Source organism: Fusarium coffeatum (assembly GCF_003316985.1).
Source record: "Fusarium coffeatum strain FIESC_28 chromosome Unknown BRIP53273_contig_241, whole genome shotgun sequence".
In the NCBI taxonomy this organism is placed as follows: Eukaryota; Fungi; Ascomycota; class Sordariomycetes; order Hypocreales; family Nectriaceae; genus Fusarium; species Fusarium coffeatum.
This window is the reverse complement of record NW_022158033.1, coordinates 59,560-86,060: the sequence shown is the minus strand read 5'-3', so window position 1 is coordinate 86,060 and position 26,501 is coordinate 59,560. Positions and strand designations below refer to the sequence as shown.

The window sequence follows — 26,501 nt, the reverse complement described above, 5'->3', positions numbered from 1 at the left end:
GTCCTTGCATTCCTCATCCTGGTGTTTGAATTGAAAGCATGCAGCTTTCCGGACAGTCTATCCAAGATCCTTGATGGTCTTGTACGCGGCCAAGCCTCTTGAAGATGATCGTATCAGATTCTTTACGAACCATGCATTGATTGACTTGCTTATGACCTGACCTCTTGCAGGAGGCAGGACAATATTCAATCAGGCAGGACATTAGACATTCTGATGATGAGATAAGAATAGCCACCATCAAGGGGTGAGTATAAGTCATGATTGCGATTGGTGAACGAGGCTAAAGTCCCGTACCTGGATTGGCCCAACGCATCCGGTGTAAGTCGGGAAGAGAAGCATGACATTGCGTTATGCACATCATCACCGGGGGTGTTGATCATGGAAGGCAGAGGCAGCGGCAGAGGCAGAAGCCACAGCAAGTGAATGCACGAACACAGCATTGATTTCAAGTAATCCTTGGAAGGTTCTTGGCCTTGATTATGATAAAATTAGCCAAACATGGAAGTTTGCGGACCGTTCGTTATGGAGTGCTGTCTTGAGGTTTGTTGGCTTACATGGATGGATTGATTCATGGTTCCAGGCTAATCCCCGTACCTAGTATTTTACCCTAGCCATTGTCTTAAACTCGAGACATGATTCTACATTGTTTGCTGCTGATATCGACAAGATACTACTTGTCAAATTGCCTTCATCTATGAGGACCTGTTACTGCGAATATTTGACTACTCATTATTGACCATCTGCTGGATGTCCTCGGTGTAAGTGGACGGAATGGAGTGCACCCACTAACTATTAGGGGTCTTGTGAGCTTTATCGGCAGTGGCTTGGCGGACTTAGAACTGCTCCAGGCTAACGTTAGGTGTCCGCCTTGTGGAGTCATACACTAAGCCTACCTCAGCCTAGACGCCACTGAAATAACAGTCATCCACCAAAAAATGACGATGTTACCTGAGCTGGAAGGGAAGGACTCATGAGGGATCCATCTCTGATGACTCTATCGATACTCCTCCATCATTTCTCGGTCAAATCTTAGTACCATTGCCACGCGACAAACACCCAGGCAAGGTAGCCAGTCGGTCTCTCAGTCATCGCCTTGACTCATCGAGACTGATACACGATCCTAGACAAAAAACAAATACCTTCACCTCGACGTCGCACCTTTCTTCTCTCTCTTCTCTCTCCCTCAGCTCGTCGCAAACTACACGTTCCTTGTCCCCGGGCATGCCGAAGAAAAGAAACCACATCAAGTCCTTCAAGCCAATCTCAACGGCCTCTCCGTCTTCTTCAACGTCGAATAATACCTCTGGTAAGTACAGCTGGTCCGACACAATCCTAATCGCAATCACGATCGCCACACCCCTCCTCTCTAATCGCCCGGCCTCCGACCACCTCTCGGCTCGCTTCCTTGCCTTTTGAACCCCCTCCCTTCCCCTCATATCTCCAGACCGCGTGGTAGCCAGAGTCTCACAAGTGGTGCGCAGCAGACAAGCCCTCCCGAAGCGTCAATGAGTTACTAGCAAACCTGCGTCGTACCTCGATTAGCCCCTCCGCCGCCTCCCAGTCAGCCCTGCCCGCGACTGCTCCAAGCGTACCCCCGTCCATCAGAGAGATTCTCCAGATCCCAGACACACCAGCCCCCGCTCCTCGTCGTCAAGTCCGTCAGAGATTCGATGGCAGTGGCAGGAGACTCCCTGCTGGCCCTCCTCCACCGAGGAGCTGGGTCTCCCGCCAATTTACGGATGCCACAACTGAGGCCTCCTCCTCGAGCCAGTCGCGGTTGAGTGCGAGAGGACTGGAAGACACTTGTTTGCCGGGAACTTATCTTCCTGCCCGTGGAAGTCTGATAGACATCGTCCTGCAGAAGCTTGCATACGACTGGGCTTTCCACCGTGTGTACAATCAGTACCATTTGTACTTTGTGCCTAACCATTTGAAGGCAGCCTTGATCCGCTATGTTGGAATAACCAGCGAAGATGGGCTCTCTTTGAGTGATCTTAAACTTATTCTGTTGCCACCACCAGATACCTTTGGCGAGGATGAGTTAGATAGGTTAACGGCTTCGAACTTTGAAGTCAACTACCTCGATCTTTCGGGCTCCGCATGCCGGTCAATCAGACTCAAAGACGTCAGTGACTTACTGTTCCCCGCCAGGGAACAGGAAACCGCGGAAGAACTGCAGGAATCTTGGGATGTATCCGAGGCTATTCCAAGCCCTCCACGATCTTTGCTGCCCAACCTCACCCACCTCTCGCTTGCCTTGCACCCTCAAAATAGTTCATCAGCATCATGGAAGCATCTCCTTGCTCTGTCTTCCAAACTTACGACACTCACACACCTGAGTCTGGCCTTCTGGCCCGACCCATGCTTGACACCACGATCTCGCCTGGCCACCGTCTCCTCCCCGCAGGGACATCGTATTCCTTACGGCGGGACGAATCTATATTCACATGCGATTGACCATGATTGGAGTGAGGCACTACTAGTCTTGCGCACATTAAGTAAGAACCTGTATGCGCTTGAGTTTCTTGACCTCACTGGCTGCTGTTCTTGGTTCCATGCACTGATGGCTGAAACCGGTCATGACTTTGTCAACTGGGCTGATCACTGGGGCAAGATCACTGAACTACGTCTCCTTACAGGGTGGACACCTGGACCCGACGCGCTGCCGTCTGAGAGAGAGAAGTACATTGAAGCTGTTCAAACAGCGAGACTTGTTGAGAAACACATTCGAACGATGAGAGCAGGCAAAGGCAGGTTTATTGTTGTAGAGCGCGACAGTTTAGACAACTTATAGACAGCGAAACTAGATATCCACAATTTATATGTTTATGGATAGAAGTTTCCCAATTGACTATGCCACAGAGCGAGGTCTGGCTGACCAAAGAGCTTTGAACTTGCTGTTTGAAGCAAGAAGGTCCTTTGGCTTACCGATCTCGACGACGCAGCCCTTTCCCATCACGATTACGCGGTCGAAATCGACGATAGTATCGAGACGATGGGTGATAGACACAACTGTATGCTCCTTGAATTCGTCCCCAATGATGGCTTTGATAACTTTCTCGGTCTTATGGTCCACGCTGTCGTTTTGTCAGTTGTTTCCAGTTCCCAAAGTGATGATTCGGTCATCCACAAACCTGCTCGTAACTTCGTCAAGGAGAACAACTCTTCCGTCATGCTTCCTTAGGACTGCTCTCGCTAGGAAGAAGAGTTGCTTCTGGCCATGACTCAACATATCCTCGTCGAAGGAAGCGTGCAGCCCTCCATGCTGTTCTATAGCATCGGACAGTCCAACAAGGCGTATTGCTTCGTTGATGTCAACTTCAGAGTAGACACCTCGTGGGTCTACGTTGTGCCGAACGGTGCCTGGCAGGACGAACTGATCTTGTGTAAGCGTGATAAGGCGGCTGCGAATGGTATCGCGTGGCAGTGAAGAAAGAGATATTCCATCAATAGTGACGCTACCAAACGAAGGATCAAGAAGTCGCAGAAGCGCGAGGAACAGAGACGATTTACCACTAAATGCAATTAGTTGGGTGTAGGAACGAGGGTTGGACATACTGACCTTCCTGTACGACCACAGATGCCGATTTTCTCCCCAGGCTTGATCTCCAAGGATACAGCATCGAGAGCGTTAACAAAGTCTTCCTTTCCATCTCCATACGACGCCGTCAAGTTGCTGACTTGTATAGCACCTTTGTCGGGCCACTGGGGCGGAGGCTCCTGCGTCTCGCCAGGCAAGTTCTCTTCTCCAGTGTCCTCAGCAAATTGCTTGATACGAGCTACAGCACCGATAGATGTCTCGATGGACGTCCAGAACTGAATGAGCAGGTTGACGGTCTCGCTCAACGAGATAAGCTGGACGAGTGATACACCTGTCAAACCCACGTCAACTTCACCACGAAGACGAACGGCGAGTCCAACGAGGAGTAAAGCGAGACCCGCGGTCGTCAGATCGAGAACCAAGACAAGCCAGCGTTGAACTATCATAAGAAGATAAAATGGTCTTTGAGAGCGGTCAACTAGGGCGTGATTGGCTTCTAAGATAGCGTCACCCCAGCCGAAAGCACGTATAGTTGCTAGACCAGATAGAGTCTCGAGGAACTGTGTATACAAAGGTGCTTTCTCTTCGAGATCTAAGAGACGGAGTTGACGAGATGTTCGAAGGTAGCCACGCTGGAGATAGAAGTAGATCGCGCCCAGTAGGGGGAATGCTGCTGCTATATAGGGAGTCGAGGCGGCGAGGAGACCAGCTTTGGCGATGGCACCGAAGAAGCCTATTTCGTTACTGGGGGTTTCATTTACGGGAAGCTGTGGACTTACTGGCGAGGGTTACAACAAGTCCTAGGGGAAGATGGTTATCCACCATCCCTATATCCTGAGAGAACCTAAAGATGTCAGTATTTAGTCGTTACCTAGAGATGCAACCTTACCTCGTTGTGATGGAACCAATATCTGTCGTTGTAAATAGTGATAATGGCGCCCTAGAGAGTCAGCATAAACTGTTTCGAGATAGCAGATTATGAATTTACCGGATAACGGTAGACAGTAGTCTCTTGTGTAGAGTGATGCCAGACCTTGCGGCTACCAATACGATGACAAACCTAGTTTCTAGTTAACCCTCAACATCTCTGATTTGTTAGACGTCAAGTACCATATGAGGATTGCAAACCAAATGACGCCCATGATCTGCAAGGCAGCATAGATGCCAAGGTAGTAATCCGCTCTATCATTTCCCTTCTCATTGTCATCGGTCCAAAGTTTGAGCCAGATTGCTAGAAACGAGTTAACATTGTCTCGATATAATTCTGAGTGGGCTTGACAGACTTGGAAAGCTCTCGAGGAAAGCCCAGACGATCTCGAGTCCGAGAAGGGTAACCATGAATAGACTGCCAGTGCTGCTGAAGTAGTATTGATACACGGTCGAGTCTCCCCGCTGTCGACGCCAGTCTTCCTGTTCATCATGTTGCTGAGAGACTGTCTGTTTTGGTTGAGTGGTCGGTTCGATAACATCCTCACCTGTAATCTCCAAAGCTTCGTGTGTCGTCTTACCTTCCAACAGAGATTGCACATATCCACCCGCATTCTCAAGACTACTTAATGATCCTTGTTCAGAGATATTTCCTCCTTTGCTTAGACAGATGATATGGTCGGCGGCAGGGAGAAAGTTCGCTGCTTGACAGTCAGCCACAAAATACCAGTAGTAGCTATAGGAGCTGACCTGATTGAGTAGCAAGAATGGTCGTTGTTTTCCACTTCCGCAACAAGCCTTGCTTGCCAAAGAGATTCTCAAATATTGTCTGTGCAGTCTGACTATCTAGTCCACTGAAGACATCATCAAGAAGAGCGACTTTTGGCTGTGAGTAAACAGCCCTCGCCAAAGCCTAAAAGGTCATTATCTAGCACTATACTCTTTCATTCGGAACTTACCACTCGTTGCTTCTGACCGCCACTGAGAGCAAGCCCTTTGCTACCGATAACAGTACCATCGCCCTGTGGAAGCTGACTGAAATCCTTCTCAAGATCACAGGCCTTGACCACATTTTGATAAAGAGTAGCATCGAAATGAGCGTGGCCAATGATGTTATTTCGAATTGTTCGATTCTATTCGATCAGCACAAGATAGCAGAGTAAGTATTTAGTAGACGTACCAGAAGCCAAGGACTTTGCTCACACCAAGCAACACGTTCGCTGTTAAGACTGACTGTTCCGGCTGTGAATGGAACTTCCCCAAGGATCGCCTTTAAGAGAGTGCTTTTGCCTGACGCTACTGGACCTAGAAGAATAACAAGTTGGTTGTAGTTGACCTTGAATGACAAGTCTTGCAATAGAGTGCGCCCTTCTGACCATGCTATGTTGGCATGGGAGACCTCAACTGCAAAACTGCTAGTATCGGCGTCTTCTATAGACGGCAAAGTGGTCTCTCTTAGCATCCTCAGTTCAATACAGTCGGTTTCCACTCCAGGAGATACTGCTGAGCTTGATCCAGACCGTATCTTGCGAGGATCACGGCGTGTTTCTTGTGCCAAGAATTTCTGGATTCTCTCAAAAGCGCCCAAAGCAGCACTCATATCCAGAATGACCTCGAACATGAAGAACAACGGCTGTGCAAGAAGGATAATGAGTGATAGTGCAGAGAACAGCCTGGTCGCGTCCAGAGTCTCAGAAGAATTGGAAGCCACCCCCTGGAAAAGAGCGAATGCCGCCACAGGAGACATCATCAGAGGTACTTGAGCAATGGCAGACGTAACGCTGCTGACAATTCTGAAGGGCCTTGAAGCTCTGATCTCTTCAGCTCGAAGATTGAGAATGGTATCCGAGAGGTTTTGAGCTAGACCGGAACATTTTATGCTCTTGATATGGCCTATCATGGCAGAGGTGATGCCTGATAAAGAATTAAGATACGAGTATAAGCTCGGAGGAATGAGTACGAACCAACTCGTTTCTGTGTCTTCTCCAGCCATCTTATCTGGTACTTGCGTGCAAGTGGTGATACCAGGACAGTAGCAATGAGTGCAACGAGGGAAACTATAATGGGGCCAGAAGCAGCGTATCCGATGTGAGTACTCAGGAGCCAAGTAGCTATGCCAAGTTGGATGATATTGGCCCAGAATTCGTGAATCTCCCTGACGGCTCTTACTATAACGTCGACCTAGGCATGTTAGTCTGTTTCTTAGTATGGTGAAAGCTCTTACATCAGAAGACATGAGCGTCACGGCTGCAGAATCATCTGTGGCCGTAGTGCTGAGCCCCGTAGCTTTGGAGAATACCGCAGAGACAAGAACGCCCCGTAGAAGGGTAACGTAGCGAGCATTGCGATGCCAGTAGAGGGCCTGAGAAAGAGCTATGCCTATGTAGACCAGACCGTATGCTCCGATGAGGCCATGGCCGATGCTGATTGGTTGAGATGTATCGTCGAGGAATACAAGTAGTCGATTGAGAATGAGCGGCTGGCATATGGTGAATGCTAGAAGCGCCAGGCGAGGAACAATGACCGCAACGATGGGCCATCGTAGATTAGAGATGCAGCACAGAATAAGACGGTGCTTGCCGGCCGGAACTAAGCCAGCATTTAGTACATGGACATCACAAAGAGTTGTTGGAATATAATACTATCTAAATCTATCTGAGAAAGGAAGAAGGAAAAGTAGACAAACCTTTCTGTTTGTCCCAATACCCCCAGAACCTGCCAATCAGCCCTGCCGAGCCCATATCCTCATCCAGCTCAAACAAATCCATCGGCCGAAGTAACTTCCGAAATCCTGTCAACAGCAACGGTGCTACCCACGTAAAAACGACCCGGGCATAAAGTCCGGCCGTGACCTCGGGCGAGTGGATCCCGGAGCCGGAGACAAGATACGGAGCTTTGCTCCACCCTTCCGCAACGACGAGAATCCCCTTGAGGACAAACGCCGCCGTGAAAACAGCCGGAATGGCCACACTCACAGGGACGAGCCAGAGGGTGCGAAGGAGCGCAACATCCAGGAGCAAAGACACGGCAAAGAAGACATTCAAGAGCGAGGATGGACGAGCAGATTTGGCATGTTCGGCACGGGAGAGGATACAGGACATCAGGCTTGAGGCAAAAGACACACATGCAGCGGCGATGGAGACGCGATCTAGACGCGTGTTGGAAGGGCGAAGAAGAGTTGCCCAGAGCACGACAAGCACAAGATGAAGAACAGCCAAAAGGACGATGAGAGTCAGTTTGATGGAGCGAAGACGATGGCCGGTGACTTTGACAGGAGCATTTCGAAGATGGAAGATACGAAAGGGGGCAATAACAAGTAGAAGAGAGGCTGGGATGAGCACAAGAATGGATTGTTCAAAGACGAGAGTAAAGTCGAAGCCATCACGGCATTCGGGAGGGACAAAAGGGCCAAAGGAGGCGTCGATGAATGGAGCACAGTTAGTAACGTTCATTTTAATCACTTTGAAGAGAGAGAGAGTAAGATGGAAAGAGGAGAGAAGAGGAGAGTGAGGGGAAATAAGAGAGTTGTTATTTATTTAGACTAGTATGGTTGTTGTTAATAATAACAGGGTGATTGATAACAGACGGAATAGGAAGGTGGTTATTCAGCGAAGGATGCAAACAAAACAACAACAAAATAATTATCATTGAACAGCCAGAGTAGGTATAGAATAAAATGAGTCAAAGAATCTCAATTATATCAATTAAGTCAAAGCGCCATTTTATTTTGTAAAATATTGACGATCTTATTTTCCAACGTGGAGAAGAGGCAAAGCCAAGCCAAGTCATTCGGCGTGAGTCACCTGTGATACAATTAGTTTATACTGTAGTCTAGGTAGTTAGTGATGCACTAAAGAACCCAGAAACTGCAAGCCAGTGACATAGACCTGAAAATAGAGAAGGAAGATGCTATTAATTCTATACACTGTGTTGGCATAGATATTTATATAGAGTGAATATTAAACAAATTCAACTTGATCACATCAAGCCTCGTCTTTCAGGACATCAATTGCACTCCTTTCAAATTCATTTCACCAACTTCTGTTTTATCATTGCCTTTTATCTGGAATTCAACAACCTCCGAAATGACGTCGGCAGCATCTGAATCTGTAGCTACAATTCTCTGCAACTCCAAGCAGACGCGATTCCAGATCACAAACCATCGCGAAGTAAGTAATCATCAATCCATTCATCGATTCATTTCTGATAATCACCAGCTCGATATCGACGGTGTGAACATCACTGTAACTTCAGGCGACAAGCCAGTTGGCAAGGGAAAGGCCAAAGGGAAAAGTGATGGCGTCGAGATTCTTTCTGCCGCTAAACTTCGACTTAAAGAGGGCCAGCGATATGCTCTTGTAGGAAGAAATGGAACTGGAAAGTCTAGTAAGACCACAATTTAGTGCCTAAATGGTATTCAGGATGCTGACAATGGTTTATAGCTCTTCTCAAAGCTATTGCTGAAAAGCTCATCCCTGGTATTCCAGAAGAGACGAGAATTGCTATTCTGCAACAAACCAAACTTACAGATGAAAAGACTGAGGGGAACCCGAAAGTCCAGGGAAGCGATGAGCCGTCTGTGCTGGAGCAAGTCATTGAAAAGGCCACTGCTAAACATGCCATTGAGCAGGACATTAAAGGTACTTTCTCCGCTTAATCAAATGCCACAGCCCTCTAACTCTCATCTCCAGGTCTCACAGAAGGCATAAACGCTTCCGACCCATTCACACCAGTCAGGGCTTTGAGACAGCTCAAGCATCAGAAACATCAAGAGCGCCTCTTTCGTCTGGACAAAGATGCTCGACTTCGTAGCGGTGCTCGTGGTATGGCAGCTCGAAAAGCGCTGACAGCATATGAAAAGGTTGTAGAAGAGTCAAATAACCTGTAAGTCGCTTTCCTATCTGTTGTTTTCTTTACTAATTCTTTGTAGACTTGAGCAGCCAAATGCAGAAATCTCACCTGAAGCTCTCAAAGACGAGACCCAGGAAGCAGTTGATATGCTTGCAGACCTTCAACTCCAAGTCGATCCAACTCGTGTATCAGAAATCGAATCCAAAGCCAAAAAGATCCTCACAGGCTTGGGCTTCTCTGAAACTCTCATCCAGAAACCCATTTCAAGCTTATCCGGCGGTTGGCACATGCGCGCCTCTCTCGCCACGGCTCTGGTTCAAGAAACAGACATTCTCATTCTTGACGAGCCGACCAATTTCCTAGACCTATTAGGAATCATATGGCTACAACGCTACCTGCAAGGTCTAGAAGAGACTGATAACCCGCCTACTCTCATCCTCGTATCGCACGATCGCGACTTTACGTCTCTCTGCACAGATCTTCTTATTCTCAAGGATAAACAACTCACTTATTTCCATGGAGATTTACCGACCTATGAAGAATCGCAGAGTGAGCGAAAGCAATGGCTCACTACAATGAAAGAAGCACAGGATAAGCAAAAGGCACATATCGAAAAGTCTATCGCCGCCAATATGAAAGCTGGCAAGGCAAACGACGACACTAATAAGCTCCGTCAAGCAAAGTCTCGTCAGAAGAAACTTGATAACCGCTGGGGGTTACAGGTCAGTGCAAAGGGTGGTCGATTCAAGCTCAACAGAGATCTTGTGGGCTATCACTTGACTGCGCGTGAGGACATCGATATTCCGCCCGAGGATCGTCCTGTTGTGGTGAATCTGCCTGAACCACCTGATCTACGTTTCCCTGGCGCTCTAATGTCTCTTGAGAAAGTTGCATTTCGCTACTCATCCAAGACCCCTCTTGTTGTGCAGGATATCACACTTTCTGTCGGCATGGGAGATCGTATCGGGATTCTTGGTCTCAACGGTGCTGGCAAGTCAACTCTTATAAAGCTTCTCGTTGAAGAATCTCGACCGACAGCGGGAACTCTAACGACTCATCCAAGACTTAAGCTGGGATACTACTCTCAACACGCTGTTGAAGCTCTGCAGACACTCGGTCGCGCAGAACCCACGCTCACGGCACTCGCACTTCTGACTCGAGAAGTCGAAGGTGAACTCACAGAGGGAGATCTCCGCGGCCTATTGGGCCAACTTGGTCTTCCAGGCCGGATAGCATCAGATGTACCACTATGCAAACTATCAGGAGGACAAGTCGTACGGTGTGAACTAGCTCGACTCTTCTGGCGCCGACCACATTGTCTTGTACTCGATGAAGTCACCACCCATCTTGATTATGAGACTGTCACAGCGTTACGCGAGGCGCTTAGAGATTGGGAGGGCGCTGTGATCCTGGTGAGTCACGATCGATGGTTCATGCGAGGTGTGATAGAGGGTGCGAGGGAGGAGGATGAAGAGTCAGAAGAGGATGACGATGAGGAGATTGTGAGGAGGCGAGTTGTGTATAGATTGAAGGGAGGGGCAATGAGTAAGTTGGAGAATGGGGTGGATGCGTTTGAGCAGCTTATGGAGAAGAGGGTCAAGAAGCTGCTTCAGGACTAGGCTGTACTCGAGATGGAGAAATTCCCAGGTATATTACATTCTCTGAGGGCTATGGCATAGCATTGATCTCATGTAACTACATGCTTGCTTCCGAAATGCTCGGGTTCGCCAGGATTTTGAAAAGACCATGGTCCAGCATCTTGATTTTCATCTCTCCACCTTCAGGTATATCAACAATCGTCCCATCGATACAGACCTTGCGCCACCTCTCATCACTCTCCAACACCGAAATCTTGACCTCGTCCACTTCATCATAGCCAACACTTTCACCATCAGGCCAGTTCATGCCGACGTGTTTGCCCCCGTCGTACGCTTTCATCATGACATCCATCGTACGATCACCACCGATAGGTCCAAAATGCACTAGACGAAGCTGTGATTGCAAGGGTTTAGTGGCTGGTGATATTGTGAATGTTCGCTCGAGATTTGATACGAGAGAAGTGAGGACATAGGCATGCTTCTCACGAGGGATGTCCTCAAAGGTGCCAGAACCAGGGTGGCGGACAGAAACCTTTGCAGCATATGGATGAGACTCTTTGAGAAGTTCTCCAGCGACCATACCAAACCGTTTATCGCCGTGGACACGGTACTCAGGAGTGTCACTCTCATAAACGATACTTGCATGAAAACCGTAGCTGGCGACGATAGCTCCCTGGAGGTGTGTGATGGAAACTTCCTCCTTCTGAATCTGGTTTGGGTCTTTGATTGGGGCCTCTCCTTTGGTCTTGTCCGTAAACTTGACGATTCGTGATCCTGAGGAGAACGATGCTCGGAATACAGGAAGATCGGCACTGACTCCCTGAAACAGTGTTCGAAGTCCAACGACAAGTGGACTTGGGCCCGGTTCAGAGTATAAAGGCTTATGGGTTGAGTGAAAGAGAGCATTTCCTGTACCGAGAGGAAGCAGCGCAATCGTAGGTGGGATATCAGGGACCTCGTTTCCATCAGAGCCGTTGAGAAGGTCTACGACACCTCCGTCTCCGCTAAGAAGCACGATTATCCTCGCTTTCGATCGCTCTTCTGAGGCCCACAGTTTCCGTGCATAGTCTCGAATGGTCTCTTCACTCTCTGTATGAATGAGACGGTATTGCGGGTTTTCTGTGTCTGCAAGCATTTTCCAAAGGGGCTGCAGGACTCCTTCCCATGCTTTCAGAGCCTGTCCTACTCCAGATTTAACAGAGATGATGACATCCACCTGGTTCGTGACACCATGCTCGTTGGCAGAACCGTGCTTCAGATGAGGGGGGAGTTCAGTCAGAGTAATGCTGTGAAGTTCTGAGGGAATTTCCTTGGCTTTCAAAATTGATAGTCGATACGGAGACTCCTTGTTGTCCTGATCCTCCTTGAGCAGGAAGAGGAGATAATGCGAAGGGGACTCTGTGCTTGATTTGACCTCTCGAACTAATACGAGCTCATGGAGAGAAGCCTTGTCGGATGCCCCGGTACTGGTCCATGTGAGGTTCCCCTCGGTGACTGACACGTTTTCGACTTCGGTCATTTTAGTTGAGCGGAAAGATGCCGTCTCAGAGGATATTATATGGAGTTCTAAGAGTCAAGGATAGATGTAGACGGAAGATGGATGTAGTATGTGGTATCTTTATTGTTATCTGGCGCAGTGCCAATCATAAATATGTGCGAGGTAAACAAATGCAACAAAATTTCCCGCCAGGAACGACAATCAACAGTATTCGTTCGGCTGAGTGTGTGATGAACTCGGGCTGTGAATTTCGAGATGATGAACAATCCAAGTTCAAAAGCCCTCAACGATCCTTCTCTCGGCCTTGGTGGGGCTTCTGCTTACCAAAAGATAATGGTAACCAAAGCACAATACCTAATCCTGCACCATCAATCCAACTCCTGAAGGATCGCTTTTAGCCGATGGGATGAAGCAAATATTTAGATTAAGTGTATGACCCAAATTTACGTTATCATCGGCGGGCTGCCTTGGCCAGAGGACCCCAGTTTTCTCTTGGGTTCATCTGGTATCGCACCAACTTCTGCTCTCCCTTTCTGCGCGCAAGGCGTGCCAGGCTCTCGTCAAAAACAAGAGTCTTGCGTAGCTCCATTTCGCTGAGAACAGCGTTATCTTCTCCGTTTGGCGCGTTTGCAGAAGGAGCTGCGGCGGGTTCAGCGAGAGTTTCTTGTTCCACGCCTTCCATTGCAGAGTCATCTTTAGGTGCCTCTTCGACAGTCTCGGGCTTCTCTTGTCCGATAATTCCAGCATCAGTCAGAATCTTCCATGCTGCCGAGTTTTTCTTGATGCTGGATTCCTTGATGGGTGACTTCTGACGGATCCATTCTGTGATGATCCACCAGATTGTAGACCAAGGAGCGTCTGTCTTGATGCTGCCAGGTCGGCAGTGACTTCTGGCGGTACGGTAACCCAAATGAATCAAGGCTCCTCGAACCATATCCTCGCTGGGTGTCACGCAGCTCACTACATTGGCCAAGCGACTGGGGATAATAAAGAAGGGGTAGTTGTCGATAGCTGCAAGCTGAGCATCCTTAGGGTCCACGGGTTCCTTGACCTCAGGGCCTGGTAGGTTCTCCTCGAGAGCTGTTCGCAGCATACCCTCAAGTCTGGGCATCGTACCGTAAATGGAACGATCGGCCCTAGGGATCTGCTCGAGGAGTCTCTCGATAAACTCTTGAGAATGGATGTGTCCACCATACATAGGACCATTGATGTGCATCTTCAGTCCGCAGTGCTCGCAATGTCTGTCGGCGGAAGGACCTTGTGCCATAGTATGCTTGTAAAAGGCACCGCTGCCCTTCTTATTAGGAGAAGGTTTGCTTCTCAACATGTGCTGTGTTTCCCAAGCACCGCAACCAGCGTCGCAACTGTACACCAGCATGGTCTTAGAAGCAAGGAACTTGACCGATTGGGGCGACTTGACCACCTTGATGAAGAACTTGGTGTAGAAGTCGATGGAGAGCGAGAGGAGAGGCTCTATCGTCAAGCCATAACGGGCCGCAGAGGTGGCCACGGCGTTCAAAACAAGTCGTAGACCAGCCTCGTGAGAGTGCATGCCCTTGATAGGAATTCCGCCATACAGCGCGAATGTCTTCTCGCAGTAGCTGTGTCCTGCCCACACCGCACTATCCGTGCAAGTGATACAAAGTAGACCACCATCATCTTTCACGGACTGCACAGCAGCGTCAAAGAAGGGCGCAGCGGTACCGTAAGGGTCAAGATCGATAACATCAAATTTGTTGGCCTTGCCTGGACTTCCTGCCTTATCCCTGTTCGATAGATCATCCGCAATTCCACGGTACATGAGCGCAAGCGCATCGCCTTGGGTAACAGTAATCTTGTCCTCAAGTCCGTTGTGCTTGGCATTCATCCTGATGGACTCTGCAGCTGTATCTGACAAATCGTTGGCCTTGACAGAGGTGACGAATGGTAGCTCGTGAGCGTATCGGAGGGCTCGGAGGCCTGATGCAGAGAGGGCGTCCAGAATGCGGAAAGAGGGCTTATACTCCTTCTTTGGTTGAGCGGTTTCGGCATCGGCAGGCTTTGCAGCTTCTTCGGTCGCTTGCGGCTCATCCTGTGGTGGGGGGTTCGCACCATTCTCGGTGGGCTTTTGAACATCATCGCCGCGCTTTCTCTTCTTGCCCTGCTTCTTCATCCTTGACTCATATTGTTCCTTTCTCTTCTCTAGGGACATCTCTCCGTATGTCTTAATGGCAAGCACGGACAGATCGCGATTGTACTGCTGAATGGGGTTGTAGAAGACCTGCTGAACCTCCCCGCGATCTTCACCAATCTTAGCACCCTGCGGGACCAGAATTGTCGCCTTTCCCTCCGTAACAGTCCTGAACTCCTTTCCCTCGAAGGTCACGGTATCCGTGCTAACATTTTCGGCCGCCATTTTGATCGTGGTAGTCGAAAATTGGCGATGCGCAGTGGGTTTGTCGCAAAAGATTCGGTGGTCGCGATTTGAAGAAAGGATCGGGGTTCTCGATAGACGAGTCGTAAGGTTCGCGATCGCACCGGCGCCAAAGTTCGACCTTGATCTCCAAGCAGCTCTGCGAAGCATATAAGCGTGTTGCTTGGGCAAATTTTGCATGGTTTCAGAGCTTGTGGTTAAAGGCGAGCTAAAATTTAAGAAATTCTGCCGCTCGCGATGGCGTCGTTATCATATGCGGCAGGCGGTGAGGATTGAGTGTTCACCCAAGCACTTACACGCAAGATCTTCAGGTTGTATCGGTTTTTTTGTTATTGAGAAATCTCGGTAAGTGTAACTTTGAGACTGTAGTTCTTACTTCTGGGTACGGGGGATCTAAACCACCACACGGCGCATAAGGGACACGAAATACCGGTACCTTGATCCTTTTAACGTGTGCGGGAGGCGTCAGTTTACAGCATCCATTCGTAGCAAGTAACTCCAGCATACGCTGCCATACAATTCCAGAACCTTAACCAAGTTAAACTTGAACCGTGGTCCTGAGAGTTGGGTATGCTACGTATTATAACTTGTCCAGAGGTTCCAATTAGCACATGTCGCAAGAAGGTCAGCTCTGTCTCTCGAATCCAAACGATTTAAGAATCCATAGATATTCACAGTACAGTAAACTTATGTCTACGTGTTGGATAGTCGGATAGGCAGGTAGTAAGAATCTTAAAGTTAAAGTTTAGACTGTCGAGAAGAGCAGGTAACTTCAGAGCAGGCTTGAGAACACGGATGTGACCGGTTTCATTTGGAATAATCGAGCCAAGTTTAAAGACAATGGGAAATGTTGAATGGAGTAATAGCGGCGTCATGCTCCATCATTGGCTTTCAAGAAGTCTTACTCCAATATACCATTTTGTGTGTTGGTTGGTGCATCTTCCTCAAACTTCGTGCGAAGCCGTTCATCAAGAGGACCACGCAGCACTTCTGTGTCGGTAGCACTGAGACTTCATTGCAATGTCACATACTTTCGAAGCTTGAAAACTGACACCGACACCAAAATTCTTGAATATCGTCTCTTGTCTTGTATTTGTCTCGTTTTGCGTTGTGAGTGATACAGGGTAGATTATTCGCTTAGAAAATCCCCTCGGTGGAGAAGGATCGACAAGCGAGGTTGGTCTAGACTCAAATGTCTCCAACTCTCCAAGTCTGTCTCCATGGAAGCATGGATCCATTACAGTGGAGGTGTCTGTGTGTGATGCTTGTGTTGTACAGAAACGTTGATTGTCTGACGGATCAGATCATGCATGTACTTACTGAGTATGCATGTATCGTATGTAGTAGTATTTCTTACTGCATGACTCGAGGCTTGGCCTATGATTGAGCGGTCAATTGCAGTCGTTATCGGTAGTTGGATAAGATAGAATTTTTAATTCATTTCTGTCCCCAGAAAGAAAAAGAAAAAGCTTGAGGCTCGCCGATCAAGGCACAAGAAGCTCCGAGCGTTGGTCTAAAACACAACTCCAAGCATTAGAGTGAATTAGCGCCCCGTCATCTCGACATTCGGAGCGGGGCATTGACATTGATTTGGGGGTGATGCTGGGTCTAATCCATGGGGAAAATTTTGGATTGCACTTCAATGACGTAGGTCAAGAATCAATAGTTTAAAGCATGTGAATTGAGTCTAAAGAACCCAATGTCGGCAGATCCATTGCCATCTCAAATATGTATATTCAAATAGGTGACTTATCGGTGAAGAAACCACTCAATCTTTGGACCTGTCAATCAATTCCTCATCAAGACTAAAGGAAAAAAAAAAAAGAGCCGCACTCGGAAGATTCCTCCCTCCCTCCTCTTCATGCCTTGCGAAGCTTCCTCTGGCTTGGCTTGGCTTGGTCTGGCGGCGCCGGGATAGACCACATCATGGCTTTGGCTCGGAAACGTTTAAAGCTAGGCCAACTCCGTCCAAGGCACAGCGTCTCTACTCGTATCCTATTGTCTGGATATTCAAGACCTTGTTGAGCTAAGCCAGGAACATCATGGTTGCCATATCGTAGAAAAAGCCAATTGCTTGCTTGGTCTTCTGTTGGCTGTGCGTGATTTGTTCATTGTTGTTGTTGGCTGACCCCTCGCCCACTGAGTACAGTAGTAGTACTATGTAGCTCTTGAGCTTCATGCAACCCTCAGAAGCTACCAGGAACAACATCTTGGAATAGCAAAAGCCGATACTCCCGGACATCCAACCTTGTTCCCCGTCTTGACCGCTAAAGACATATCCAAGGCCGAATGATGATATTTGACTTCCAAAGGATCCGACAGGTCGGGACAGAATAGGATGGGATACAATGGAATAGAGTAGAATTTTTGTGCTATCATTGATTGTGGTGTAGCTCAACCGTATGTACTAAGATGGCACTTAACCACTTGTTGAGCTGTCCAAATTCGGTTACATGAAAATGGCTTGTTTATGATGAGCTGGGCTGTTTGCTTTTTATTCTTCTTTAATTCTTCTTTCTTCTTTTTTTCTCAGGCGTAAACGAAGTCCTTTTCCTTCGTTCCTGCTCTGTCTTGTCCCTGTCTCTTCCTCACCTCGTCAACCCCAGACTTCAGTCTCTCTTGTCACCTTCTTTCCCAAAATATTGCTTCTACCTGTGCCTCAGACTATTTATTCCTAGACACATTCTCTTACACTTCTCTCCCTTATTTAGTCGTGCTCTAACCTACCCCGACAACCGATTCGAGTCCTTTTCCATCCTCCCTTATCTCTGGGATACTCCATCCCTCCTGTCGCTCGCTCTGGTCGTCGATCCCGCTCGATAACCCAGATCCCAGATCCCTGGACCGAACCGAACGAGCCCACTAAAAACGACACAAGCTGCGCCTACAGAGGTCCTTGAGCTCCGGGGCCCCCACTAAGTTAACTTACCTACTGCGGACGCGAGCCGTTAGCCATCGATCGATAGCTCCACTGCGACAGGCACGTTGCGTAGTGTACAGCGCTTCCTTGGTTACTGCCGTCTCAGTGTTTGGGGCCTGACTGATTGAGCGAGCTGAGCGACTGCCTTTATCGTTTCGCGGGGCACGCAGCTCCCGCTCTTCTCTTCTCTCATCATGAGCCCACCGCACACCATGACATCCAACGAGGTTTATTTGCTGCCGCTCAACGATGATGGCTCACCTCAGGTGCAGGGCGAATACATCTATCTAGCCCCCAGGTCTCACGAGCCTGTGACCGTTCGCTTTGCCATTGAGGGCACCTCGTCCATTTGCCGTCATGGCAGCCTCTGGGTCAACATCCCCGATGAAGGCGCCGAGTTCCGTCGCGATCATTTTCGCGAGTTCAAGTAAGTTTTGAACCTGTTTCTGGCCCAATTGATTACTTTCGAAGTTACAAAGACCGTTTGAACGGCTTAAAGAAAAGCGCAAGATTAACTGACACCGACGCACCACAGACTTACACCCGATTTCAATCGCACACTCGAAATCTCCATTCCCATTTATCAACCTGGCGCCTATGCCTTCTACACTACCTACGCTGAGCTACCTGATCTCAAGAAGGAGCTAGAAAACAGCTCTGAACAAAAGAATAACCTCAAAAAGACTCCTCTTTACTACATCGATGTTGCGCCTAGGCTCAAGCTTGATGGCCGGCCCTTGCCGCTGCCTGCGCTGTCAATCTTCTCCGTCATTAGCAAGTTTATGGGCAAATACCCCAATGACTGGGAGCGCCACCTCCACGGTATCAGTGATCGCGGTTACAACATGATTCACTTTACTCCTCTTCAAGTGCGCGGAGTGTCCAACTCTCCATACAGCTTGTATGACCAGCTCGGTTGGGACCCTGAATGCTTCCCTGCAGGCGAGGAGGATGTGCAGAAGATGGTGGACAGTCTTGAACGCAACCACTCCTTGCTGAGCTTGACAGATATTGTGTTGAACCACACAGCCAACAATACAAAATGGCTTGAGGAACACCCCGAAGCCGGTTACAACTTGATAACAGCCCCATGGCTCGAGTCAGCTTACCAACTCGACACAAGTCTCCTGGAGCTGAGCGACAACTTGGCCAAGCTCGGACTTCCCACTGAAGTCAAGTCTACAGATGATCTGGTGCTTATCATGAACGCCATCAAGACCGAGGTCCTCGCCAAGATAAGGCTATGGGAATACTATGCGCTCGACGTTGACCGGGATGCCGACGAGGCAGTCAAGGCCTTCTCGCAGGGAAGCAAATATAGCTCTGAGGACGCCTCGGATTTCGAGAAGAAGTTGGAGAGCGCCAAATCTGCATCCGTTAAGGAGCAGGTCAATTTCTTCAGGGAGGTTGGTATGACTGGCACCGACCGAATGGGCGAGCGTTTCCGCAGGCGCGTGAACCCTGAGGTAGCCGCGAGCTTCTTGGCAGGTTCTTCTGACGAGAACGCTGCAAGGGCCAAGATCGTCGAGATTCTGGATATCCTCAATGTGGACTTCTATAAGGAGTATGATGCCGAAGTAGACGATATACTTCAGCAGATCTTCAACAGGATTAAGTATGTCCGACTCGATGACCATGGCCCCAAGCTTGGTGAGATCAACAAGGAGAACCCACTGATCGAGTCTTACTTCACGCGACTGCCTAAGAATGATACCACTTCCAAGCTTAAGCCCGAGGAGATGGCGTTGGCCAACAACGGATGGGTTTGGGGTGGTAATGCACTGATCGACAATGCAGGCCCCGAATCAAGGGTCTACCTTCGCCGAGAAGTTATCGTCTGGGGCGATTGTGTCAAGTTGCGATACGGTTCAGGACCTGAAGACAACCCCTGGTTGTGGGAGCACATGACCAAGTATGCTCGTACACTCGCCAAGTACTTTGCCGGTCTTCGCATTGATAACTGCCATTCTACTCCTATCCACGTTGCCGAACACATTCTTGACGAGGCGCGTCGGGTGCGACCTGACCTATATGTAGTCGCTGAATTATTCACTGGGTCTGAGGAGATGGATTACGTCTTTGTGAAGCGTCTCGGCCTCAGCTCACTCATCCGCGAAGCCATGCAGGCATGGAGCACAGCCGAGCTCAGCCGACTTGTGCACAGGCACGGTGGCCGACCTATTGGAAGCTTCGAGGTCGATGAAGTCTCCAAGTCGGACGTCCGCACACCGTCAAGCAGCCCGACAAGACTCAAGAATGGAGAGAATGGAGACACCAACGGAAACGGACTGCGATCCAGAGAAATTATCCGAACAATCAAGCCCAGTCCTGTCCATGCTCTTTTCATGGACTGCACCCACGACAATGAGACGCCAGCACAGAAGCGTGACGCTCGTGACACTTTGCCCAACGCTGCTCTTGTCTGCATGTGCTCCAGTGCTACTGGAAGTGTTATGGGTTACGATGAGATCTACCCCAAGCTTGTGGACTTGGTCAACGAGACTCGACTATATACATCTGCCTCTTCCGGATCGAAGCCGATCAAGATAGGAGGCGGCGAGGACGGTATTGGTGGTGTCAAGAAGCTTCTCAACCAAATCCACACCCTGATGGGTAAGGACGAGTACGATGAGACTCACATCCATCATGAGGACCAGTACATTACTGTTCACCGAGTGCACCCCGAATCTCGTAAGGGTTACTTCCTCATCGCGCACACTGCCTTCCCAGGCTATGGCAACGGAAACGGCGACTTTAGCCCCGTTCATCTTACTGGTACCAAGGCTCGACACCTGGGCAGCTGGATGCTCGAAGTTGATGCCGGCGAGGAGGCGACGAAACAGGCGCTTGACGACAAGAAGTATCTGCGCGGCTTGCCTAGTCGAGTCAAGGATGTACCTGGTATCCGAATGGAAGTCAACGGCGATGACACCACTATTACTGTGCGTGACAAGTTTCCCCCAGGAAGTATCGCCCTATTCGAGACCTGGATCCCTGCGGCCGAACATTCCTCTGGTCTGGACAACTATGTCACCTCAGGTGCCAAGGCTGCATGGAGTGAACTCAGCTTGTCTGATCTCAACTTCTTGATGTACAGATGTGAAGCCGAAGAGCGAGCTGAGAGCGACGGACAAGACGGCGTTTACGATATCCCCGGGCATGGAAAGCTTGTTTACGCTGGTCTCCAGGGATGGTGGAGTATTCTCAAGAACATCATCAAGGAGAACAACCTGGCTCATCCGTTGTGCCAGAACCTTCGTGACGGTGAATGGGCTTTGGATTTCATTCTGGCCAGATTGCAACGAATCAGTGCCACCCCCGGAAATGAGGCCCTTGCAGGACCTTTGAGGTGGCTACAAGAGCGATTTGATGCGATTCGAAAGATCCCCAGCTTCCTGCTTCCGCGATACTTTGGTCTTGTCTTGCGCACTGCTTACACGGCAAGCTGGGAAAGGTCTCTAGAGCTCATGAATGCCAGCGTGCGAGACGGTCAGTGGTTCCTCCAAAGCTTAGCTATGGTCAGTGTTCAACAGGTCGGCTATGTCAAGTCGGCATCTTTGTGGCCCAATAAGCTGGTTCCTTCCTTGGCCGCTGGCCTTCCCCATTTCGCTGTTGAATGGGCCAGATGCTGGGGTCGAGATGTGTTCATCGCCCTCCGTGGCCTTCTTCTCGGCACTGGCCGTTTCGATGACGCCAAGGAACACATTCTTGCGTTTGCTAGCGTGTTGAAGCACGGCATGATTCCCAACCTTCTCAGCAGTGGTGATGCTCCCAGATACAACTCTCGCGATTCTATCTGGTTCTTCCTTCAGTGTATCCAGGACTACACACGCTTTGCTCCTGAGGGTCTTGACATCCTTAAGGCTAAGGTCAAGCGTCGTTTCCTCCCTTACGACGATACTTGGTTCCCTACCAGTGACGAGAGGGCATACTCCAAGGAGAGCACCATTGAGGAAGTGATCCAAGAAGCGCTCCAAAGACATGCTTCTGGAATGAAATACCGGGAGGCCAACGCTGGTCCCCAAATTGATTCGCAAATGAAGGACGAAGGCTTCAACCAGGAGATCCATGTTGACTGGAGCAACGGTATCATCTTTGGTGGCAATCAACACAACTGTGGTACCTGGATGGACAAGATGGGTGAGAGCGAGCGAGCAGGCTCTAAGGGTGTTCCTGGTACTCCTCGTGATGGTGCTGCCATTGAGATCACTGGTATGCTATACAGCACTCTGGACTGGCTTGCTGGTCTCCACGGTCAAGGAAAGTATGCGTACGCAGGTGTTGAGAAACCCGACGGTGGCTCTATCTCGCTTAGCGACTGGGCCAGTCTACTCAAGGACAACTTCGAGCGCTGCTACTATGTTCCTATCTCGCCCGATGATGACTCCAAGTACGACGTCAACACCCCCATCGTCAACCGCCGTGGAATCTACAAAGATTTGTACAAGTCTGGCAAGGAGTATGAGGATTACCAGCTACGTCCCAACTTTGCCATTGCTATGACCACTGCACCGGGCCTCTTTGATCCTGAACACGCGATGCACGCTCTGTGTGTTGCCGATGAGGCACTCCGAGGACCTCAAGGAATGGCGACTTTGGACCCTGCGGATCTCAACTACCGTCCCTACTATGTCAACAGTGAAGATAGTGATGACTTTGCAACAAGCAAGGGCCGCAACTACCACCAGGGACCTGAGTGGATCTGGCCTACTGGATTCTTCCTCCGAGCCCTGCTCAAGTTCGACTTGAAGAGAAGAACAACTACCGAAGGTCGCACCGAGGCGTTCCAGCAGGTCACCAGAAGACTTGGTGGATGCAAGAAGATGATCCAGGAGAGCCCCTGGGCTGGTCTTCAGGAGTTGACACAGAAGAACGGCGAATACTGCGCTGACTCGGTAAGTGACTATCTATCCTAGCTCTGCTCATGATGAATACTAACAATGTTACAGAGCCCTACACAAGCTTGGTCGGCTGGTTGTCTAATTGATTTGTATATGGATGCCGTGGAAGAACAGAATGCGGCGTAGAGCTGTTTCAAGAGAAGGATAGGATGATGAGACCTGGGACTCGGGCGTGGGCTTGAATCGCACACATACAATACCATGCATGAACTAGCAAGCATTCTCCTGATTAGGTTAATAACAAGCATTTTTAAGCGTTTGTATACATTTGGTTGAGCCTCATTGTTTATCAAACACGCCGTTGAAACGTGAATCGTTACCGGCGACGTCATTTGAATCCTACACTAAACTGTTGGATGTGACATCAACATCCTTGCAGAAGCGGGAAGGAATCCTTCACTCGATCAAACAAACATGCGAGTCATAGTGCCAAGGAAGAAAAGTTGAAGTAATTGCGAGTTGAAGATTTCGCTTGTGGTGAATTTGTTATATATGCTGTTATCAAGGATAGACTCCATACCTCCTCTTTTGCCCAGGAACACGCAAGTAATAAATATGCCAAATAAATAACCAGAGTGTTTCCGTTCTGGTTCTAGATAAGAAACATGCCAAAAACTTCGTTTTCCTCCATCGCTGCAGTTGCAATCGCCAATGTTTCCTTGGACATACCCATACATGCACGAATTGCAAAGCTCTGTGATAGCCTTCACCAAAAAACAAATCAAGAACAAATCATTAAAACACGCCCGCCCATCTTATTTCCTTCAAACGCCTGTGTGTACCCGAAGAACAAGAACGCCGTGGGGGTGACAGCAAAGATGACGCAATGAAAGCGTTGACTGAGTTACAGAAACGTTGCAAGCGGTGTTTCTCAACCGTTGCAGTTTCTGGTCGACAGAGCCATGCACTCGCGAGTCCATCATCAAATACTGGGTATAATCCACCCAGAAAAAGAATTGTAGTAGCCGATAATATCAAATAGAGCGAGGCCGTATGAATGGTAAATGCGCGGTTTATATCGTAAGGCGGATAATAGGTGAAATTTTGTTTTCGGTCGGTACTGGGGATGTTGCAAGGAGAATCGTTACGAGTCGGAAAAAGGCGTTAACGTCAAAACATGGTGATGGTGGCCCTCATCATGTTCGGTCGCGAACGATCCATCGCTTCTTCTCCTTTGGCTCCTCTTCGACGGGGGCACCGGCGGCGGCACCGGGGAGCATGAGGCCGTGCGAGTTTCGGTTCGATTCGTCGTCGTAGGGAATGCCGCCAGATTCAGAGGCCTCCATGCCGGGACCCCAGGATGGTCGTGAAGCGGACCCAGAGTGCTTCTGGATGAGATGAGATTGGCGATCCTTCTTCTTAAGGTAACGGCGACGCCAGATACAGGCACCGACCCAGATGGCGGTGATACCGACAACGAGAACGACGATCATGATGACCCACTGCCAGTGGTTTGAGATCCTATTTCCATGTTAGAGCATGTCACAAGACTTTTGTGAAGAAGTCATCGACGTACCAATCACCACCACCGTCTTGGTTGGCAAGCCTTGAACCACCAGTGGATGAAGATCCTGTGCCCGTCGTAGCCGAGCCCTGAGTTTGTTGTGTTGAGCCTCCATTCGTCTTTGTCGCAGTACCACACATGCTGCGGAACCAGCCAGCGATCGATGAAAGACCCTCTGCGCCACAAGCTTCATCGCAAACACCCTGGGTAGCGGTCTTGAAAGCGGCAACTCGCTGGTCGAGACAGAAACATGATGTGTAGGCCTTGGCGCCACCGTCGGCGGCTACTTGAGGCGGAACACAAGCACCGTTGGCATCGTATAGGGGACCACAGGCGGCAGCGCAAGCCGGAAGGACTTGCTGGTTGTTGAAAGGGACGATGGTAGTTACTGGGGCTCCGGCTTGGGCACCAGCTCCGGCTCCTCCTTGATCGGCTGTGAAAGTCGCATGTTAGTATGAGGGGATTCGAAGTTGCTGGGATGTGAATGATGACGCACCCATTGTGACTGTGTATTAAAGGTTAGTAGAAGACCCGGGTCGGGGAGACGAGACCAAAAAACGAGCGACGAGTCGTGAAGGTAATGCGATGTGATGATGGAAGATGTAAATCAATGCAAAACGAAAGACGACGGGACGGTTAAGGTTGTGTCGGTTCCACCGGGGCGGACGGTCCAGTCCTTTGTATGTATGGATGTACAGTACAGCGTAGCGAGGAATAGAGTTGGGTACACCAAGCAAGGACCTGGAGGGAGGCAAGGCTTGGCTTGGCCCGTCTTGCTCTTGTCTTGTCCGCTGTTGTCAGGTTCCAGAAAAGCCAAGGCTGGCTTGCGTGCGCTATTGAAGAGTCGTGTCGTCACCCAAGCCACTTGGGGAAGAGAGAATAAACAAGAGTACGTGTGCCCAACCTCGTTGATTTGTTCCTGTGGGTGGTGAAGTTGGTTTTAGTCCAAGAGAAATACTGAGAGATAACGAAAGTCAGACGACACTGTATGTAGGTAGGTGGTTGAGTGTATGTTCAGAGGGGAAAAGAATTGAATTCTTTGTTGACGATAGACCCGACAGATGCAATACAAATGGCTGGGGTGGGCATGGAAAAAGAAGTGGGTGGGCAGCCCAGAGGTACAGCTGCAGGTGAATGGGCGACTGCCCCGACTGGCCGAAACGTATTTTCAGCGCACAAGAGCCTGCAGCTGGGGAAAAATTGGGGCGGATCACTCACTGAACTACCTGAACGAACCAGCACCGGGGCCACGAGCCAGGGTCGTTTGAACGGTGGAGGCAATTGTCTCGTCTTTTGGAGACTTTTTTTTTTTCTTTGCGTCTAATCGGCTAGTCTTGGCTAAAGAGAACTAATGCTGGAAGCGAAAGAGGGAGACAAAGAAGAGGAATTGGAATTTGGATACGAAATGACCTGCCAACGATGGGGAATGCAAGAGAAATGAATCTGCAGTTGTTGACTGATCTGATGATCTGCAAGGGAAGACACCACCTACATACAGTACATGCAAAAGCTAGGAAACCTTGGAAATACATACATACGCGTACGATTACTCTGGGCGGTTGTTTATCAACCAGTGATAATGCATGCCCAGGCCTGCCGTACCGCCAGTACCGTGCTGTACGAGTTGAACCATTGGAACTAAGAAAAGGACGCCAAGGGACTTGAGCTCCAGGTATATACGGGAAGGCCGGACGGCATCTGACAATGGTTTCGGTACATGGGGTCCATGTACCGCTATTATCTCGATCCAGGTTTATGGCCATGGTCAAGGTCATGGATGGTGTCACGCGGTCAAAAGACCGAATCCAATGGCCTGGCCTTGGCGCTGCGGTCTGGACAAGACTTTTGTTTTTGTACTATGTACTCGAAACGTTATCTCGCATATTAGAACCATTCATATTGGTGATGATTTCTGCCCCCTTTTGCGTTTGCACTGGATGTCTTATTTGTTTTGTTTCCGTCCGCTCTTTTCCAGTCCCTTACGCGGTAAAACGTCTGAGTGCGTCTCAGTTTCAGCGTGTCCTCACCCTGACTGTATCACATAAGATACAGAACAAAATTTAAGGTAGAAGAAGTATCCTCTCTGTGTGCAACCTCGTACAGTATCTGAGTGACATGAGCATTGGTATACGGATACGGAATATAGATTCTTTCATCTTCTTTCAGTTATATGATATGAATACTCGCCTGTATTAATTGTTTACTTTACAGCGGTAGAAGCGCTGGAGTCGCCCGAAGAGGTCCCCATTTTAGTGAGCATAGCAGAGGCACAGCCTGACAGCCCTGACAGCCCAGACCAGACCAGTAAGCGGAGCTGCGTGCCTGAAATAGTTCATCCCCCCACTCGA

General features: G+C 49.3%; 7 protein-coding genes across 7 annotated transcripts; 3 read left to right on the top strand and 4 right to left on the bottom strand.

Annotated features, from left to right (window-relative positions):
- Window positions 1-1,221: 1,221 nt before the first annotated feature.
- Window positions 1,222-2,794, top strand: FIESC28_09419 (uncharacterized protein; the record flags this gene model as incomplete). The annotated part of the gene is made up of 2 exons (XM_031163555.1): window positions 1,222-1,306; window positions 1,461-2,794. The coding sequence occupies 2 exons, from the start codon at window positions 1,222-1,224 to the stop codon at window positions 2,792-2,794; spliced, it is 1,419 nt and encodes a 472-aa protein (XP_031012368.1).
- A 57-nt stretch (window positions 2,795-2,851) lies between these two features.
- FIESC28_09418 (uncharacterized protein) lies at window positions 2,852-7,920 on the bottom strand (the record flags this gene model as incomplete). Its single annotated transcript, XM_031163554.1, has 14 exons — window positions 2,852-3,077; window positions 3,135-3,515; window positions 3,563-4,274; window positions 4,321-4,385; window positions 4,431-4,481; window positions 4,530-4,601; window positions 4,652-4,772; window positions 4,825-5,169; window positions 5,219-5,381; window positions 5,428-5,601; window positions 5,649-6,382; window positions 6,433-6,649; window positions 6,693-7,057; window positions 7,155-7,920. 14 exons carry the CDS (start codon window positions 7,918-7,920, stop codon window positions 2,852-2,854), a joined length of 4,392 nt encoding a protein of 1,463 aa, XP_031012367.1.
- Window positions 7,921-8,553: 633 nt separating this feature from the next.
- FIESC28_09417 (uncharacterized protein) lies at window positions 8,554-10,938 on the top strand (the record flags this gene model as incomplete). Its single annotated transcript, XM_031163553.1, has 5 exons — window positions 8,554-8,637; window positions 8,686-8,854; window positions 8,911-9,108; window positions 9,160-9,352; window positions 9,399-10,938. 5 exons carry the CDS (start codon window positions 8,554-8,556, stop codon window positions 10,936-10,938), a joined length of 2,184 nt encoding a protein of 727 aa, XP_031012366.1.
- A 76-nt stretch (window positions 10,939-11,014) lies between these two features.
- Window positions 11,015-12,436, bottom strand: FIESC28_09416 (uncharacterized protein; the record flags this gene model as incomplete). The annotated part of the gene is made up of 1 exon (XM_031163552.1): window positions 11,015-12,436. One exon carries the CDS (start codon window positions 12,434-12,436, stop codon window positions 11,015-11,017), a length of 1,422 nt encoding a protein of 473 aa, XP_031012365.1.
- Window positions 12,437-12,866: 430 nt separating this feature from the next.
- On the bottom strand, window positions 12,867-14,810 carry FIESC28_09415 (uncharacterized protein; the record flags this gene model as incomplete). Its single annotated transcript, XM_031163551.1, has 1 exon — window positions 12,867-14,810. One exon carries the CDS (start codon window positions 14,808-14,810, stop codon window positions 12,867-12,869), a length of 1,944 nt encoding a protein of 647 aa, XP_031012364.1.
- Window positions 14,811-17,960: 3,150 nt separating this feature from the next.
- FIESC28_09414 (uncharacterized protein) lies at window positions 17,961-22,775 on the top strand (the record flags this gene model as incomplete). The annotated part of the gene is made up of 3 exons (XM_031163550.1): window positions 17,961-18,175; window positions 18,284-22,643; window positions 22,698-22,775. 3 exons carry the CDS (start codon window positions 17,961-17,963, stop codon window positions 22,773-22,775), a joined length of 4,653 nt encoding a protein of 1,550 aa, XP_031012363.1.
- Window positions 22,776-23,785: 1,010 nt separating this feature from the next.
- FIESC28_09413 (uncharacterized protein) lies at window positions 23,786-24,653 on the bottom strand (the record flags this gene model as incomplete). The annotated part of the gene is made up of 3 exons (XM_031163549.1): window positions 23,786-24,110; window positions 24,166-24,586; window positions 24,650-24,653. 3 exons carry the CDS (start codon window positions 24,651-24,653, stop codon window positions 23,786-23,788), a joined length of 750 nt encoding a protein of 249 aa, XP_031012362.1.
- Between the last annotated feature and the right edge of the window lie 1,848 nt (window positions 24,654-26,501).